The sequence below is a fragment of the Dreissena polymorpha genome, unplaced genomic scaffold (genome assembly GCF_020536995.1).
Source record: "Dreissena polymorpha isolate Duluth1 unplaced genomic scaffold, UMN_Dpol_1.0 chrUn035, whole genome shotgun sequence".
In the NCBI taxonomy this organism is placed as follows: Eukaryota; Metazoa; Mollusca; class Bivalvia; order Myida; family Dreissenidae; genus Dreissena; species Dreissena polymorpha.
The window spans coordinates 185,451-205,337 of NW_026273349.1; the positions used below are offsets into that span (position 1 = coordinate 185,451).

General features: G+C 34.8%; 1 protein-coding gene across 2 annotated transcripts in view; it reads right to left on the reverse strand.

Moving 5' to 3' along the window:
* The window catches only part of LOC127863769 (uncharacterized), a 105,514-nt gene extending 87,373 nt beyond the window's left edge, over positions 1-18,141 (reverse strand). Inside the window, exons 1-6 of one of the 2 annotated variants that reach the window (XM_052403410.1) lie at positions 17,976-18,141; positions 12,792-13,913; positions 12,026-12,094; positions 6,209-6,343; positions 4,631-4,718; positions 2,071-3,053 (exon numbers count right to left, since the gene is read on the reverse strand). In XM_052403410.1, the coding sequence (XP_052259370.1) occupies positions 2,071-3,053; positions 4,631-4,708 (1,061 nt within the window). In that variant the 5' untranslated portion in view covers positions 4,709-4,718; positions 6,209-6,343; positions 12,026-12,094; positions 12,792-13,913; positions 17,976-18,141. Of the gene's footprint in view, positions 1-2,070; positions 3,054-4,630; positions 4,719-6,208; positions 6,344-12,025; positions 12,343-12,791; positions 13,914-17,975 lie in introns of those variants that run through there. The other variant, XM_052403414.1, reaches the window with a different exon arrangement.
* Between the last annotated feature and the right edge of the window lie 1,746 nt (positions 18,142-19,887).

The following is a 19,887-nucleotide window of genomic DNA, read 5'->3' on the forward strand; positions in this document are numbered from 1 at the left end:
GTTTGGGGGTGACCGGGTTGTTTGCGTTAATGGTTTGGTTGTGGGTTTTTGCTTGCTGTGATTGTTGTTGTTGTGTGGGAGGAGGGTTCATGACCTGTTTTGGTTTTGTGGGTTGAACGGGCGTTGGTGATGGTTGCACGGGCGGTGTTGATTTGATGTTGAGTTGCTCAGCCTCTCTTTCAGGGAATTCATTTTTGAGAATAGTTAGTATTTCTGCTTCAGATTTACCTACCAGTTGTTTAGCAATCACAATGCCGCCTACTGCGCCGCTTTGATTAATTTAACAAAAATATATACGTGGGCAGGTCAGATAACTATATCCTTTTAAAGCTTATTACTTCCCTTGACTTTGTTTTTTGACCCTATACCTTTAAGAAAGATGTTCACCTTGAAATTTTACCACTCAAAATGTGCAGCTCCATGAGATACACATGAATGCAAAATATCAAGGTGCTATCTTCAATATTTAAAAAGCTATGGCCAATGTTAAGGTTTTAGAACGACGCCTACGGCGGACGGCGGACGACGAGTTGGCTATGGCAATAGCTCGGAGTTTCTCCGAAAACAGCCTCTTTAAAAAACTAACAAAAAGAAAACTTACATAAGGATACACACGCTTAGAGCAAAACGAGATTAACGGTATAATTAGATTAACGAAAATCAACCATTACGTTTATCATGTATGAAAATATTTCCGCATAAAAACATCAATACTATAACATACATCTTTGTATCTTTAGATTCAATACAAACTATGTGTTTTGATGAAAACAGATTATCCGTGTTCAATAAAAGTTTACATTCACTTGTCCAGTAAAAAACACGAGCAATTATACATTCACATGAAAAATAGTTTAATCAATTCGCATAAAACAACTGCACTTTATTTCTTATTTGTGAATGCAACAATAGCGTTATTGAAGACATTTTAATAATAGGAATGAACACAGGTATGCACCATTTGTATCGATAAGTGCAAAAATGTGTTCAATACTTTTTGATCAATATTACAAATCACAACAATATTTCTACTCAACAAGGAAAACAAGAATATTGTCGATACATTTACAGCAATTACAACAATACCAGTGGACTTTCAGTAACTGCCAGTAACACATATATTCATTCAGTGCAAATGCGTTAACAATACCAACCATAAACCAAGTGAACATTTAGATAAGAAGATGAGATACAAATGACACAAACACACTTTATTTCCTTACATGCTTACGCAAATAACCACAAGTCACATTTCTACATACGCTGACAAAATGAGTTACTACTATTAGTTCTAAAAAGATATATATGCATAGCTTGAAATTATACCGCTGGTTTCCAAGCGCGATACATACATATTTTATTAAGATATATACAATATAGTAAAATTACTTTACATAACTTTATTTTGCAAACTACTGTCATCTATGCGATTGACATTTTTCAATTAATTGTATCGACATTTATTGTTTCGGTAAATTTTACAGCCTACTGTAAACACATCTTTTGTAAAATTGTGCACATTTTTAGAAAGTGAAACGAACGTCTGCAAGTCAAACATCAATTACTGAACAAATCACTATAACGATAAGTTGTATAATTTTCACGTTCTTGGCAACAATGATCGGTGATTCGTTAAAGATAGTATGTACTCAAAAGTTATAATTACGTGTTGTCCGCGCCTTGTTAGTGATCTATTGATCATCGTTAACGTTTTACATCAGAATTCTATTAAAAATAGCCCTTGCGTTGATAACTCGACTCCCTTCCATCATCATCCTCACGCGAACATCCGTTATAACCTCGTTTTCTCGTCTTATTAATGCCTGCATAATCGCATCGGTATCGTCAACCTCCCCGTTCTCATCCATGCAGATTAACTTTCTGTTAAAGCGCATGAGCGTTAGCATTTCAAGCTCAATTCTCCTCCCGCTGTACCATCGTAATGGTTCAGGGTGAGCTACGATGCATTGTCGTATCTTTGGAAGTCTGAGTATCACCCTAGGACCTTCATTGAGCATATCTGTAATCGTTGATATCCATGTGCGTTGCTGTTCCTCATCCAGTCCAGAGGTTGCCATCAAATTCCTTTCTGGAATCATATAGTATGGTAGCTCTAAGGTGATCAATGCAACTCTAAGCGCATCCAATGCTTCATGCAACCACTGCAAAATACTTTTTTTATGAAACGAGGCTTGAGGATTATTTTCCGCCATCCATAAAACGATGTTTTTCAATGTGTACGATGTAACTTCTTTCTTACGTGGATGTAATACATCGTTCTTTATCATTTTCAATAAAACATACAATTTGGTTTGAGTGTCATTTAGATTGCTAATTAGTTCGATCTCACCGACGTTAAAACACACTCTCCATTCAACATGTTGATATTCACTCCCTTTAAATCCAACAGGCGTAAGAACCGCCCCAAGTGATACGACCCTCTGAGCGACTTCCGGTGGCGGCCAGTGGCGAGGTCTTGCGGCCCATTTTGACAGAATGTTGGGGCAGTAGTAATGTAATGCATGTACTTCGTCATGGTGCAAGTATCCCAGCAATGTATTAGGAATTGACGGTCCCGCACGCTCATGCTGCACCATGCCCTCAGTCAAGCGTTCGTTCGACCAGTTATTAACAAACAAGTCACTGCTCAAAAGTTCGCGACCATATCCGTCATCACAAAACGCATCATTTAATTGCCTGAGAATTGTTGTACCGCGTCCCTCCAGTAGCAGTCTACAGTGACCATGGTAACTCCTGCGGCTGAGTGATCTCAACACGGTTATCTCCCCAGGAAAGGAACTTGAATTCACATCATCTTCTAAACAGATCACTCTATTATGTACAATCAGTGTATCCACATCACTTTCCAAGTAGCTGCTCAGCCCCTCACCTTTGCTACCCGTAATAATATACGTTGCCTTTCCACAAAACCGTGCAGTCCCCAGCTTGCCATACTCCCGGTATGCGTCTCTCCGAGCCTGTATGATCTCCTGTCCGTAACCGAGCCAGCTCAGTATAGTACATGTCTCAACGGAGGCATTTTCCCACTGAATCTAAAAAACGTTTCAATTAGAAACACGCTACATGTCATAAATAACATTACATCGTTAGTCGTCAAATAAATCAGCGATACTAAAATTATTCCAATTTAAATTATTCTTTTACGGCCATACCATTCGATGTATTAGCAAATTAAAATTCTAACACGGCACGCGACTTGTTTTCTATAGACAAAGAAGGAAATCAAGCGTGGGTTATTCTGCAATAACTTATGGGCGGAGCTTAATGTTTCGAAAATAGTTCCGAATAAATAAAGAAAATATTGCAGTAAAATGCACGTGCTAAAACCCGCTCTGAAAGAAATGTAATAAATGTAGCATGTATAAATGTAATGAAATAACAAATTGTATATTTGGTGATAAGTGGCATAACCACACCTACAAAGAATGTTATTGGTTAGGAAGCGTAATTCAGAAAACATTTATAGCATGTCAGCTTTTCAGTAGCATCAATAAACGTGCAGTCATTAAGTTTCTACGATTGTTGTTTTCAATGAAAGTGACGTCATTTGCAAAATATTTATGAATGAAAACGACGTCATATGTTTGTACACATCAATGACGTCACTAAATAGTGAACTTTGTACTAAGAAAGGCGGAGTATTGAAAAATATAGTTACGTCCTAAAGCTTGAACCAAATCAATCAGAATCGTGTTAGAATCGAAATAATATTTTTCTATAATGGTTTGTTGTCGAATAACCCACAGTAATTTGTATAGATGCGTGTTACTTCGCACTCGTGATTTAATTCCTACGCATCTATACTCCTTACTGTGGGCTATTCGACAACAAACCATGATAGAAAAATAGTATTTCTTAAGTTTTATCTTGTGAAAATATATTACAATTTCGTGTGCATGTTCTCAGTGAATAATCCAATAGTCGGTACAAGTATTGCCAACCATGAATTAATTAATAAATTGTATTAAGTGGATTGAAATAAAGACACTGAAAATATAGACGGTAATCAACGGCGAGTTCATATATATTTATGACATCCATTCATAAACATACTAAACATATAATGTTTAAATCTCTATTATCTGAAATTGCAAATGCGGAACGAATAATGTTATAACTATTGATAATAAACTAAATTGCTATGGTTAAAGCTGCATAATTTAACGAAATTATATAAACTTTAATTGTTATGTCTGTAAATACAATATATTGATGTTTAAATAGTTTTTTTTAATAATTTGAAAGAAAACTGTGAAAAACGTTTGCCAAAAAGCTGTGTCGTACTTTGGCACGTGCAGACACTGAAAAGTGGTTATAAGAAGATTCATGAGAACGGATGTATTCATTTTTAATGTTTCACATTTTGTACAGAAGTAAAGTATTTAATTTGGGACCAATTATTGATATACAGTATAAATTTACCGTTGTTCTTTTTTCTAAAGATGTTAACGTATATCTGCCTTTAGTTATGCAAACATTAAACATCTTGATTGAAATGTCATTAAGAAATATAATAGGGGTAGGGGAAACGCAGACATATAAACGGGAAAACTATGCGTTAATTGTCATTGTGTACTGGACACAAACTGCACTCGACTTATCATCTTACCAAGTCTTGTTTGCTGGACATACTGCCCTGTCTTGGGAATCTTTCCGATTCATCAGGTCTTGTGCCACTTTCAGCCATCTATACAGTGCTGAAGTGAGATATTTGATAAATATAGGATCTTGCATGAGTGGTCGTTTTGTATTTAATTTATTAAACTCATCTTATAACATGACCTAGGCTCCAGGAGTGAAATAACGTAATGCTCAATTTTGTTTACTACATGGGTGTTATTACACTAGTTATATAAATGTGAAATGACGTCATTTTTGTGACGAAATGATGTCATTATTCCAGCAAATTTCTTTAGTTAAACTCTTTAACACTGTAATAAAAAGGTGAAAAGGGCATAAAATAAAGAGAAAATGTGTTGGTCATGTTATAAATAGAATCTTAGATTCGTGGTCATTTTGTATTGAATTTATTAAACTCGTCATCTATATAAAGATAAAAACTCGGCAAGCCTCGTTTTATCTTTATTTAGATGACTCGTTTAATAAATTCAAAACAAAACGACCACTCATGCAAGATCCTATATATCTCAATAAAGATAAAAACGAGCCTTGCCGAGTTTTTATCTTTATTTAGATGACGAGTTTAATAAATTCAATACAAAAATACCACAAATCTAAGATTGTATTTATAACATGACCAACAAATATTCTCTTGATTGTATGCTCTTTTCACCGTTTTTTCACATTGTTAAAGAGTTTAACTGAAGAAATTCGCTGGAATAGTTATGTCATTTCGTCACAAAAATGACATCATTTTACAGTTATATAACTAGTGTAATAACACCCGTGTAATAAACAAAATTGAGCATTACGTTATTTCATTACTGCAGCGTAGGCCTTGTTATAAGCTGATATGGACAAGAATATGTGATATAGTTCGGGTAATTGTCATGAAATACAAATCAATATTTTTAACACGATCACGAATACGCGTGCATGTACATATAGACTGATCATAGCTGACACGTTGCAGTACATAAGTTTCAGTTATGTTATGTAACGTTAACAATACTGCTTTTCAATAAAATGCAAATAAGATGGCTTCTGCCCGTGTAAAAGACACGTCGTATATGAAACCTGCCTTACCTTATACATCACAATTGATTTATTAGCCTAGTCAGGTAATATGCCGGTTGAATGACTCAAGTTAAATAAAAAACATTACGTCTCTAATATACCTGGGCGAGCAAAATGAATAGTTTTCCAAAAGAAAAATTCGTTCAACGGCCTCTTATATATCCCAATCTTTCAAATAAAAGGAAGTAAATTGGAAGTAAATATAGAATTTTATTTTACTGATATTGTAACATACACTGCATGGTGTGTTCGATGCCACGAACTAAACTAGTAGTAAAATAATACACTTGATGAAGTGGGAACATTTATTGCTACTTTTATGCGCTTACCTCATGCAATGGACCAACATATTACAGTAATTAATGGAGTTGTCGTTAATGTATTTTCCTCTTACTTATCTGCGTTAATGTATACAATTAAGTTTAAGTCATTATATATTGAACAAAAGTATCATTATGATTACTCAATACAATGACAGATAATATAATACCGTGCCCTTGACCGATCAGTAAGGTTGTTCTTCGGCGCGGAATGTTTGAAAACTGCAGTAACGCACGCGACTTGTGTTGATATGGCATGTGGACCGCCACGTAGCTAGTTTAATCAAGAGTTTTTAGATGTCGTCCTGCAAAATAATAAGAATATTTTTTACGCAATAGAAAAAAAAGAACATTTCGAAAGATCATCTGTAACACTTTATATGTTATACATTAAAGTAAAAATGTGCATGCTTCAATTTTTAATTTAGTTCAAGACTTCATATTGAAACAACATGAGAAACTATATAACGCTCTTCAATATTTGAGTTTGCTGAACGAAAAGGACGTTATCTGAGCAATGACATGCGTGAATAAATATTATCAGTTTGCTATCGGTTACATGCCGAATGAATTTAAGTAAACTTTTAACATGTACTGAGAACATAAGATCAAAGCTTTATATAGTTTTGCTGCTTTTGAGTTTATTTAAGAAGTTGTTTAATGATCTCATAATTTTCGCCGGTGCCATTTTATTTTACGTTGAACATTTACCGTCGACATTTATATGTTAATGTCGCAATTACCGTGACAGAAATACGCCTTTTTAAGGCTCAGTGTGGTTGAGCCTCAAGTGAAAGTTAAAACACGACACATGCAGACGCCTCACGAAACTTGGATTCAAACATTTAAGCTGTTAACTTGAATAATTGGAAGTTAGTCCAGTAGTTAATTCAACGATATTACAAAGTATTCACGAACAGAACGCGATGCAGTGACTTTTTATATTAACACGTTCATCTGCACCTGTTCGGGTTGAAATTTATATAATCACAATTCATATGCCTATAATCAATGTTCAACCGCATTTAAGAAATAAAAAAATGCCAACTTAATATTAGGCGATTAAAATTGAAAGCATACATCTCCACAGTAAAAATAACGCCCGGAGATTTTCGATACTCACGACACCTAATGAAAGCAAACAACACAAGTAGTTTTAATAATGATAACTTTAAATTCCAGGCAATATCGGCAGATTAAATGACACTAGCATAAATAAACGCGACCGCGAGCAGAGATGAGATAAAACGGTTGGTCACTTATTCCATATCAAAAAATACGAGGCATACACAATCAATGAAAAATAAACATATTTATCGACGTTACCAGTCTTTGGCCGATAAACTAACCACAGCGATCATAGATGACCAATGTGTGATACACCTTTTACAATACTGTGTATACCAGAAGTCATATAACGGTGATTACACACTGTTATTTTATGTCGCTACATCCGATTCAAACTTATCATCATTAACGGATTAGCCTGTCATGTGGTTCATAAGATAATTTTAAAAGACCCACATACATTATTAGTCTATCTGGACAATGCCGCTTCACAAAGAAATTGATAAGATTGTCATAACCGCAAATGTGGTTTATTACTCGTTCAAGTTCGTGTTCAAATACCTATATGTACGACAATAATCCATATAAGCAGTTAATATATATATGTAAGTATCCATTTAATACCTTTAGCTCGCATGAAGTCACACATAAACTTGACAAGCGAGACATGCGGTTTTTTATCAGATTTATAATTGTTTGATTATATGTATTCCAAATTAATTGTGTAAATGAACCAGTATGTCTGGAGACACTTTACTTCTAATAGCGGTAGAGTTTGGCGTTGTTTTCGTACAGACACGAGACCTTCCATACGGGACCCGTGTTTATCATTGTTTGGTTAAAATACCCTGTGGACTTGATAGTGTAGAGTAAATCAACATTATAAACTCGACCGAACTTCGTAGAAAGACCATACAAGGACATTTCTACTTGAGGCAATATTATAAAGTATATGATTGGAATTCAAAGCATAATAAAATCGGACATCGGAAATAAAGATTACTGAATTAATGCATTGTTTATAATACATTTAATTAATCGAAAATACCTTCAAAATACGGCCGAATTGTTCCATAATAATATATTAGTTAAGCAGTGTCATTTATATGAAAGTAATGAATTGTTTTATCTGGAATTTTTATTCTTCAATCCGTGAACTTCACTACCAGGAATTTTCATTCCGCAACCCGTAAACTTGCCGATTTAATATGATATTTTATGTAATATGTATTTAACTTGGTTTTATTAAAATTAAATGTTTTTTTTATATTCATTTTCGGTGCTAACCTGCTTGCAATCATAGGGCTCCAGACCGAAGTGATGTTGTGATGGTAAGACGGTCTCTTATATTATAAAAAATAAAACGTTCTAAGTAATGCAGCCATCCGGCTATAATAGTAATGCGTCGCGCTCTGTGAAAACCGATTGTTATACATGTGAGTAAAGCGTCGCACCATAAGTCCGCACAGTCTGTTCAGCGACGACACTTTCCGCTTGTATAGTAATTTTAAGTAAGTATATTACATGTATTAGCGAAAATCATGTTTAGGTGATGATCTATGCGCTTTCTTGTAAGAGACCTCCTTTAATTGACAAATTATATAAAAGCGGAAAGTCTCTTCACTGATTAGCCTGTGGAGTTTACTCAGACAAATCCAGGATTACACTTTACGCACATGCAATAAGCCCAGTTTTCTCAGAACGCGGCACATATGCAAACGGCAGTGTGTTATATTATATCAACCTGAGCCTTATATTGTTGGCATTTTTTTCTGATCGCTTCAGAATAAACAAATGTACGATACCACTTAATGTAATCTTAATATGTCATTTTTCAAAAAAGTATATTTCATGATCTGCATAAGTAAACCATGTTTAAATCATCATTGAATATCAATGTCGACACTATCCGCCGTAACTAAAGATACTTCCTGTCATCCTAAAACACATTAAAGGCGGACAGTTTCGTCACTGACTAGCCTGTGCGAACTCATAGGCTAATCTGAGACGACACTTAACGCACATGAATTAAGCCCAGTTTTCACAAAGCGATGATTGAGTTATCGCACGATTTTTAATTCCTGATATTTAAGACACAACCTACATTCGATTAAGTCATCCTTGAAAACACGTTGCATATACGCTACTTGTTATGAGCAATTCAACAAGGATAATCGGATATTATCTATGAACAATTTTGAGGACTAAATGAGCCTCGCTCTGGAAAAACTTAATGTATATGTGTAAATATTCGTCCCGTAGTAGCCTATGCAGCCCGCACAGGTTAATCAGGGACGCCGCTGTCCGACTTTATTGATTGTTTTGTTTAAACGAAGTCGCTTCTAAACGAACATTCACTTTAAAAGGAAAGTTTCGTACCATATTAGCCTGTACGAACTGCGCATGCACATGCATTAAGCCGGGTTTCCCTAAAACGAGGCCCATATATTATATAGTGCAAAACAAAGAAAGATAAGCGCCAAAAGTCTGTCAAATCCGGTGGGAAGGACCAATTGTACGGCCTGGCAGTTAGACGGATACGTACCGTATATAATGCCTCCCGCTGTGTAGGGGCATAAACATTCAAAATAAGCTGTGCTCTGGGAAAACGGGACTTAATAAATGTGCGAGAAGTGTCGTCGAAGATTGCCCTGTGCATTCAGGTGAAATTGCCCATGAAACAGACTTAATTTAAACAAAACAATACCATTAACGCGGAAAGTGACACTTTACTCACATGCATTAAGCCCCGTTTTCCCAGAACGCGGCCCATATCAAGAGCAGTTCACAACTATGTAGTGTACGGGGCGAGTTCATTCCAGTTAGAAGATCACCGAAACACATCGAAACACATCGTATCAACTGTTGCTATCGCCACTTTCGAATTCACGTTTCTAACGGATTCCATCGCTCAATACTCCCTCCAACCCCCGTTAACAATATTTATAATAAAATGTGTTATGTAATAGGTGTTTGTAAGCTATTTAAGTGTTATGCATAAACCTTTGTTTATTGCATACAGTGTCTTTATATACTCTGTAACACACACGTGATTGAGTTTTTATTATTTTAATAAAATGAGTCATTATTGTACACTACGTACTAATTTGTGTCCGCATTCTGCCGCGGTCGTGTTACGTTACTCATATAAAAATTGCAACCTTTTGACGCAGGTTTAACAGGAATTGAAGCTGATATTTATCAATAACCGAAAGTCCTGTGGTGGTGTTTATTCTTTCATAATTTGTGTATAGACTTATTCGAAGTGTTTTTATTTAAATGACGCACACATAATAAATTGCAAACAATCAAAAAGCGCTTGTCTTCGAACCATAGTCACATACATCCGTTGCAGTTACCTTCGGTGGTCTGCATTAATACTTATTAATTAACAATTGGCTCCAATTTTAAACAAAAGCCTGGGCTGATAAAACTAATCGGGCCGCACTCTAGGAAACGGGGTAAATTGCATGTGGGTAAGGTGTCGTACCAGATTAGCCTGTGCAGTCCACGCAGGTGTTTCAGGGTCTAGTATTTCGGCCAAACATGAAGTTTCTTTTTAAAGGCACTACGTTGAAACGAAAAAATCATTAAAGCGGAAAATGGCGTGCCTGAAAAGGCTGTGCGGACTGGTAATACAACCTTAAACAAGTCCACAACTCGACTACTTTCACGCACATGTTAATATTCTGAATTGAACACCAGAAATAAAAAGTATATTCCTTCAACGATATTCGATATAGTTAATAGTCGCTGAACTATTTACTGCCTGAAGCGATCGTGTCGTTGCTTACGGTCGACAAGACGCTACAACTATATATATAACGTTATATTCGCAATCCATTGTTAGGTAAATCGTATTGCTTATCCCGAGGTATTCTGTTTTAGTGTTAACGTTAAATTTATGTCTATGTCAGATCTAATGAAATTTTACTGGCTTCATTGATACAAATTAATATAGGGGTGCAGTTCATACTGAAACAGTGTACAATATATTGCACATACAAGTAATTGAAGTTAATTAAACCTTAAAATTATAACATTTAGAAAACATGACTTTAACATCGCAAGCAAATATGCTTGTTTAGAAATACTTTCAGAGTTTAATCCTATTTATTTTAGTTCGATGGCATTTAAAATGATTTCTACTTGTTTGAAACGCTCTCGGGTCCGTTTCCTGTGCCTGACGCCAGTACTTGGTGTTTTGGGGGGAACGCTCCCACATGAGGATTGAACCAAACACCGAACCAAAGCAGGTCGCAAGGCGGCCACAATATCCATGACACCACGGCGACCTTGACAATAGTTTATTTCGTCCGCGGAACATATATCTTAGTGTTTGCAGATGGAGGAATGTGCTTACGTACCCGTATACAGATGACAATAACGTACGGACGTCACGTTATATATGTATACATGGGATTGTTAATGAAGTCGCATCCAAATTTACCGACATTAACAAACATAATTAAGGAACTCAATAAAACAAATTTGTGTGACAATTTAAAGATATTCATACTCGCTGCGTTTTTCATGTCACGTAGATTTTTGACCGTCATACGTACATAAGAAACGTTGAATATTTTAACTTTAATAATTAAATTCCGCCAAACGATATTTGTCTGTTTATCGGTTACGAAAATATTTTAATTGGTAATATTTGCATATTATGATACATTTTGCCTTCCGGTTATCTACACAAATATTATCATTTGTGCGTGTGAACAAGCAATCACGATAAAGTTCTATATAATCGTGCGAATGTTGATTAGCTCATACTATCATTTTTTGTGGTCAACAATTTGTGTATGTCTCTCAGTCGGTTGGCCTGTATCTCTGAGAATGTATTTGAATTTCTTATGTTCAGTATAAACTATCGATAAGAAAAACTATTTAACAAACAAATGTCAATCATATACCTTAATGATTGATTGAAGTTTCTGATACCCCTTGTTTTTCGACGATCTTCTGACACAAATAAGGCCTTCCTAATAAACAAACATGTACCGTGATTAGCCCAAATAATATACTAGAAAATATTGTATACAACGAAAAATAATTGCAAGTTAATATCAATGTATATAAAGGTATACGCTTGTCAATAACTGGTCAACTTGATAAAAGTGACTTGCCTCTCTTTGCCTTGACGGATTATTATTATTGAAATATATAATAAATTCAGATTGTTTAAAATCAGTATGTACTTATGCCTTATTTATCAGAATAAATAGCCACACACTGATTTAGTATTCAAGAGTTTTGCTTGTGTATTTATAACCATTCTTTAAAATTGAAATATTATATATATTTAGTTTTTTTTAGGAACAACTGGCACTTTAGCGTGTTTTTTTGAGAAATGAGAAATACGAGCCTTTGGTTATTACGGCAATCACCAACGTGTAACGCTAAAACTATCTTCTGTAAGTTATCGTTTAACAAAATCCGTGTAGTCTATTTATTTTTCAGTGATAAAAAAACAGCTATGGCGGAGGATAAAAACGTATTTGTCTCAACGTCAATTAGTAAGACAAAAGCAAAATAACCCATGCTTTGTTACATTATAATTATAGTTTCGATATGAAATACATATTTTTTGTTTAAGGCGAGCGTTTAATTTATTTCTACGAATGAAAGTTATATTAATAGAAAACATTACTAATATTTAATAAACTGCGTAACTCTTACCACTAGTTTCCCTGCCAACACTGTGTTTAAACTTCTACAGATAGCTTCATAAACTTGACAGTTGATTCAATAATACAACAAACAAATTAATGCCTGAATAAATAACAGTGATTCACGCGTCTCCACATTATTAACAAATCATTTAAACCAATACTTCAAGTATAATACCCAATGCTTCAAATTAAAATATACCAATACACAATCTATTGAAATAAACCTGAATGGTCTGATGATTTCTATTGATATCTGCGGTAATTGAAGGCGCAGGTATTCAATTGAATGGATTGTAATAAAATAGTGCCAGGTTTAAACGATTAAAACTCAACTCCGTCAGGTACATACTTATTATGAAAATGGGCAGAGTTAATATGTGCTATCGGTTAAGTGTCTTAACACTAAAAAATATTGGGACGGCGTCTCCAATGTAATTATTGCCTACTTGCATAATTCAAAATTATTCCATCCAACTAGTTCAACACTCTATGATGACATTTAAGTTTTTTCCACGTAGCTTGTGTCAACAAAGTGTTGATGTAACGGTACTTCTTCAACTCTAGATGTTCTGAAAAATGATATTCTGCTTTGAGAAAGGGAGTTTAATGCGTGTGCGTAAATTGTCGTCCCATATTTATTTAGCATAAGCAGTCCGCGCAGGCTAATAAGAGACGAAACTGTCCGCTGTTATGTTTTTGTTTACTTTAAAGAAAGTTTCTTCATATCGAAACTCCAGTTAAGGCTTAAAGTGTCGTCCTTGGTTGTGCGGACTGCATAGGCTAATCTGTTACGACATTTTACGCACATGAATTTCACACCCTGTTCACAGAGCAAGGCTAAATTGTTTAAAAAACACCTTTTACGTTGTTTTTCTCCTGCATCGCAAATGTATCCAGACACTAGGATACCATACCCCACACATATTACTCAACCCAGCCTTTTGTCAAAGAAACGATACACGCCTCGGTTCTAGTAATCAGGTCTTTAGTGACAGAGCTTTCTCGGTTTCTTCGTTCTTCGTTAAGTAAGCGGAAACTGACAACATAACGAACACTAGGCACCCATTGCAAGTCGGATGCAGAGGTACCACCACGCTGGTGCTCGAAATGTACTCTCTGTTTGTACTCCCTGAAAGATAACATAACAACTTTAAGTAAAATATGAGCCACGCTCTGTGAAAACGGGGCTTAATTCATACGCATGTCTTCACAGCTTAATTGTTGCAGACCGAACAGGCTATTAGGAAAGACACATTCCGCTTTTATAGAATTGTTTTTTAAAGAGGGTCTGATCTGCACAAAATTAAATGTTAGCGGAAATTATAATCCCTGGTTAGCCTGTGCACATTTCACGCGCTAATACGGGACGACACTGAATACAAATGTATTGTGTTGTGCATATTGAGCCTAGTCCGCTACGCAGTCTAAGAGAAGCTGAGTGCACACACTATTTAGGGACTACGTGAGCCTCGTTCTGGGAAAACTGTCTTTAATGCATGCGACTTAAGTATCAGCTGGGACGATACTTTCCGCCTAAACTGGATTTTCTTTATAACAGACCTCATTTAAACGAAAAATTGCGTAAAAGCGTACAGTTTCGTCTCTGATCAGCCAGTTCAGACTGCACAGGCTTATATGGGAAACACTTTCCGCACATGCATGTTTTACAGTTATACACATCGCGTCTAAATAAGAGTTAGTTTATACTAATCGTATCCAACTTGCGGTCTAGTCTACGCAAACTCGAGTGTCCCCAACGCACAACAAAATACCAAATACACATAATTTTGAACTTTTGAAGCGGATATTCTGACATTTGTCCCCATTTCTTGCGAGTCGGCAGTGGGTCAATTGTAAACGATTACTTGGACATAAACGGGTACTGAAATAGGAACTTCGGTATATACTGGTACTCTGAAATACACATAACTGTGATGCCCACATGAAACATATTGTAACACAGGCAATTCACAAGTACACTAAAAAGGGCTTGCTATCACAAATAACGTTCAACTATGAAAGTTTGAGCATAATTCGCTACGCTTTTTTAAGAGAGGTTGACTACAATTTTGGGGTCTATTTATTTTATAGTTGAGAAAGAATAAGATGACAATGGCATTGTGGATACGTCCACCTCGCGACCGGGAAGTGTCAGCTTCGATCGCCATTTGGGGAACGTTCTTTAGATCTACAGCAATGACACAAAGTACTGGTTCTACCCTGAAAACGGACTTGATAGCGTTTCAATAAGCTTTCGACAAAATCGAGCTGAAATAAATAGGTTTAAATTATCGAAAAAGGACAGTCACAGCGTCATAATTCTGTCGAATCTGGTCGGACGGCCAGACGGTCGGACGGACATGAACAATGCTTTATAACTTCCGCATTATAGAGACATGAAACACCAATATCCATAGTTCTAAACAGTATGTGGGAACGGGGTCTGTTAATTACTGTTAAAAGATCCTTTAGAAACACTATACATCCAGCTTCTACTTTTGAATTTTCGTTACAGACATAATTTATTGCTAAACGATAAGTACAAACCATCTATAATCAATTTGATAAACAACTATTATTGTAAGTCAATAAGTTTCCCTTTATATCCTTGCCGCTTATTGTTTGATTTGTTATTGTATATGATGTACATAGCACTTGGTTAAACTTTTACTATTGCCATAAAATGATTCATCATCTTTCGCGCATGTATGGCAATTCGACACCTCTGAGTGACGGAATGGTTTAAGTCCTGCGCATGTATGGCAATTCGACACCTCTGAGTTACGGAATGGTTAAAGTCCTGCACATAATAACTTATTTGTCTGTTAACCGATAGACAACAATATGTCTGAATGAAAATTCAAATCTCTCTAGCTTTTTCGTTCTTCTCATGTTACTGCTACCAACGATTGTGTTTCCGATTAGACGCAATAATTAAACCGCGTTCTGTGAAAAACGGGCTTAATGCATGTTTTTAAAATGTCGTCCCAGATGAGAGTGTGCAGTCCACAATCCGACGGTATGTTATTTTTCTTAGCGAAACTCTTGTCTATTTAATGTGCTCTGTATTTTCTTCTGGATGAGATCTCCTTTAAACGAGACATTTCGTACAAGCGAAAACTTTCGTCGTTGATAAGCCTGTGCGGACTGCAGAGGCAAATATGGGTTAACACTTTACGCACATTAAATAAGCCCAGTTTTCCTAGACCACGGCTCATATGTAAACAAAAATGTGTTATCTTCTAAAAAACTGAGCATATTTTAGTTGGCAATATTATCTGATCGTTTCAGCGCATAAATGTAGCAATTTACACACTGAATGTTATCTGCATATATCATAATTTATCACGTGGTATGCAAAAGAAAACCATTTTAAATTCCTCGTTGAAGATCAAGGACAACATATTCCGCCTTAACTTGATTTTTGATACGAAGACACTTCCTTTGAACCAAAATAGCATATAAGGTGATAGTTTCATCTCTGGTTAGCCTGTGCGAACTGCAAATGCCAATTTAAGGCGACACTTAACGTATATGTATTAAGGCCAGTTTCCCAGAACGAGGCTAAGATGTTTTAAAAAGACGACCATTTGATATTAGAAACACAAGCCTCATCCGATTAATCGAACTAATGATACGCTTTTCTTATTTGTTTTTGTGAGTTGTCCTTTAACGAAGTGCGACATTTTAACGCAGATTTAACAGGAATTCAAGACCAGTTGTTTATTTAAATGGACAGTTTCGATTTTTTGCAAATGACTAAATATTAAATTTATTAACTTGAACTTATCGATCTTTCTTCCTAAAATATCGTTCTGGTGTACTGTTTAATCACGGTGCCTTTACCACGTGACTTTTTAAGATCTGTGTTGGGAGAATAACACGCGACCCAGTTAACATTTTTAATGATGTCTTTTTAAATATTTCATCATTTTTAATGTGATAAAGTGGAGAGCCCGATCATTCGTAAGAGTTTGCTATAGGTGTCATAATCTTTTTAAACAAATAAGTATTTTTCTGTTAAGTGTAACCGCGCGTTCAAACGGTTAGACAAATGTCGGATCTGTGTGAGGACTTCATTTTGCAAACGCGCGGTTGCATTTTACAGAAAAAATACTTATTTGTTTGAAAAGATCACTACTACTACCACTACTACTACTACTACTACTACTACTACTACTACTACTACTGCTACTACTAATACTACTACTAATACTACTACTACTACTACTACTACTACTACTACTACTACTACTACAACTACTACTAATACTACTACTACTACTACTACTACTACTACTACTACTTCTTTTTCTTCTTCTTCGTTCTTCTTCTTCTACTTCTCTACTAGTACTAATAATAATACTACTTCTACTACTATGTGGACTAAATAAAACATGTCCGCGCTGTTTTGCATATATATATATATATATATATATATAGATGACATGCAGATTTGCTTTATTGTGCCGTCTGTGTCATCGGTGTCTTTCGAATGTATCTAGTTAACAAAAAACATGCTCACATTGTAGTTTATTCTTCAAACTATATCAATATCTTGTATTGTATCGCTTATTTTACAACATATTATGTTTATGTTTATGTTGCTGAAGTTAAACTTGCTTCTTAAATATAATGTACCGATTAATATAAAATAAATCTCAATTATTCTTGCTGACCAGCGTTTTAGACATTTCCAGATAAAGCATTAACATGTTTAATTAAAGTTAATTAAAGGAACATGATAACTTATTTTGGTATTTGACAAATATCATTAAATACATTTTCTATACATTTAAAATAAATCTAATATTGAGAAATTAAATTGAATAATTGCTTTGACTTTTCTGAGATTAGAACCCAGGACACAAAATCTATCGGCTACAATTAGCCATGTAGGATTTTATATTAAATAATTAATAGCTTATGGTCAAAGCTTTATTAAAAGAGAGTTTATTTATTTTCCAAATTTATGATAACAAGTATACCTTTATTTACACTTCTTTTTTAAATGTCCTTTTGCAAAATATACACCTGAATCAAGTGTATTGAACATTATATGTATAATTTCAAATATCAAAACATCATACCATACTACCTAGACTTAAGGCATCTTTATACTATTTCATTTACACACAAAGTGAAAATACCACAACATATGTAATCCGTGCATCAATTATATGAAACTTACTTCTTGCCAGTTGCAAAGTCCTATGGTCTTTTGTAGACAATCTTGGAATGTCACTAACTGCCACAAAAGTACAGCTCCAAATGATATAGAATAGTTCTTTTCGTAAATCACGAGATACAAATATTATAATTTCAAAGCCAATATTTTTGAAACCTTCTACAAAGCCGTGCCCATGTTACACTGTCAATATTGATTGTGTTATTATCAAATCGATGAGAGTAGTCGATAATTTGAGATAATTGTCAGGTTTAAAACAGGTATATTTAAATAGTTCGCTTATGATTCATTGTGGTTTTATAAGGGATGTTATGTCATTCAGTGGTAAAACACGATCCCCGTTAAAATAAAATATCGACAGAAAGTATTAATCAAACACTAAAGGAAATCTGAAACAAACCGAATGATCTTATTTATCAATCCGCTGTACTTCAGTCAACGATCAAACCATAGTTAAGAGAAGCGATTAAACAGACTCAGTGGTAATATATTTCTATGTTTATCTTGGTAAGGATTGTTTTATTTTGTAATTCTTTTTTACGCATGTGGACTGATATAATTGTGTGAAAATACTATTAAGGGTGTTTATATACTTTTTTTTCTGAAACATCAAGGGAAAAATTGATGTTGAAATTCAAGCCACTTATAAAGCAATTTTTATTTTCCAATTTAAACATTTTTGAAAACTAATTGACGTTCAATAACATTCACACCCGACTGCGGATTTGGACATTATTTTCCCTGAAAAAAATGTTCACAGATTGACAAGTGACAATTAAAAAAAAGATTGTAACAGGTTCATTACAGAATATTTGAATTACATCAAAAAAAGTAAAACGACACGCATGCCTATACAAATATCAGTTCGTTTACACATCATTATCAATGCATATCGATAACTTTACTTAATCGTGTGTCTCGTTTTTTGTCGGTAATTTGAAAAACATAAACGGGTATTACTAATATTTAAAAACTATAATGCTGTTGATTTCTTAAGTTTGAATGCTCTTGAGGTAAATATTCAGATTTTGATAAGTAAAATCCCAAATTTGAAGAATCAATAAGGCAATATTATAAATCTTTTTTAAGTTATCGCTGGCTGAACGATTATCGATATTTCAAATTCACGTGAAAAGACCTAATACATTACATGAAAAGGTGCAATCGCTTGATGAGCGATTCTTTGTATTTTTGTTTCAATTATATCTATGCCAAACAGTGTTTTCCGCAAATCAAACCATCATTTACAGATCTATGTAGTCCGTTATTTAAATTGTCGTAATTTATGAAAATTGTGACAATTGTATTGTTATATTTATTTTTGAATTGTGTTCAACGTGATGAATGTGGTATACGGAGAAGTATGCGGCTTCTATAATGGTACATATAGACAAGCTTTAAGTTAATTGTCTCATTTGCTTGCTTTGATGTAATCTCCTGCAAATAGGAATAAACAGAGTCGTGATTGCACAAAATTGTTCGAAGCAGTCGAGTCGAGGTATTAGTCGAGTTATTAAGCCCTGTCCACCCAATATATGCCCGGAAAAAAGTTTAATAAGTGCATGATTACTTACGAGTGTAAAGTTGTATTAGGAAAATTGAACATTAATGATTAAATAACGTCCAAATCCTCGACATGTATAGTGCATTGAACATTGCATGAGCAGTATGAGGAAGCTTATACTGATGTAAGCAATTTTGCCTACGCCATTATTAGCAGAGATTGATAGACCTGTATGGAGGATAACACTCACCGAATCTAATCATGTAATGTCCTTCGTACAGAATTAAACATAATCATAATTTAAAAAAAACAATCTGATATGAGGTTTTCTTCGACCTCATACACTGGGGTCCCCTAACTAGCACAAACAATCCCAGCGATGGCTTCCTTCGCCAGCACCTGTTCAAGATA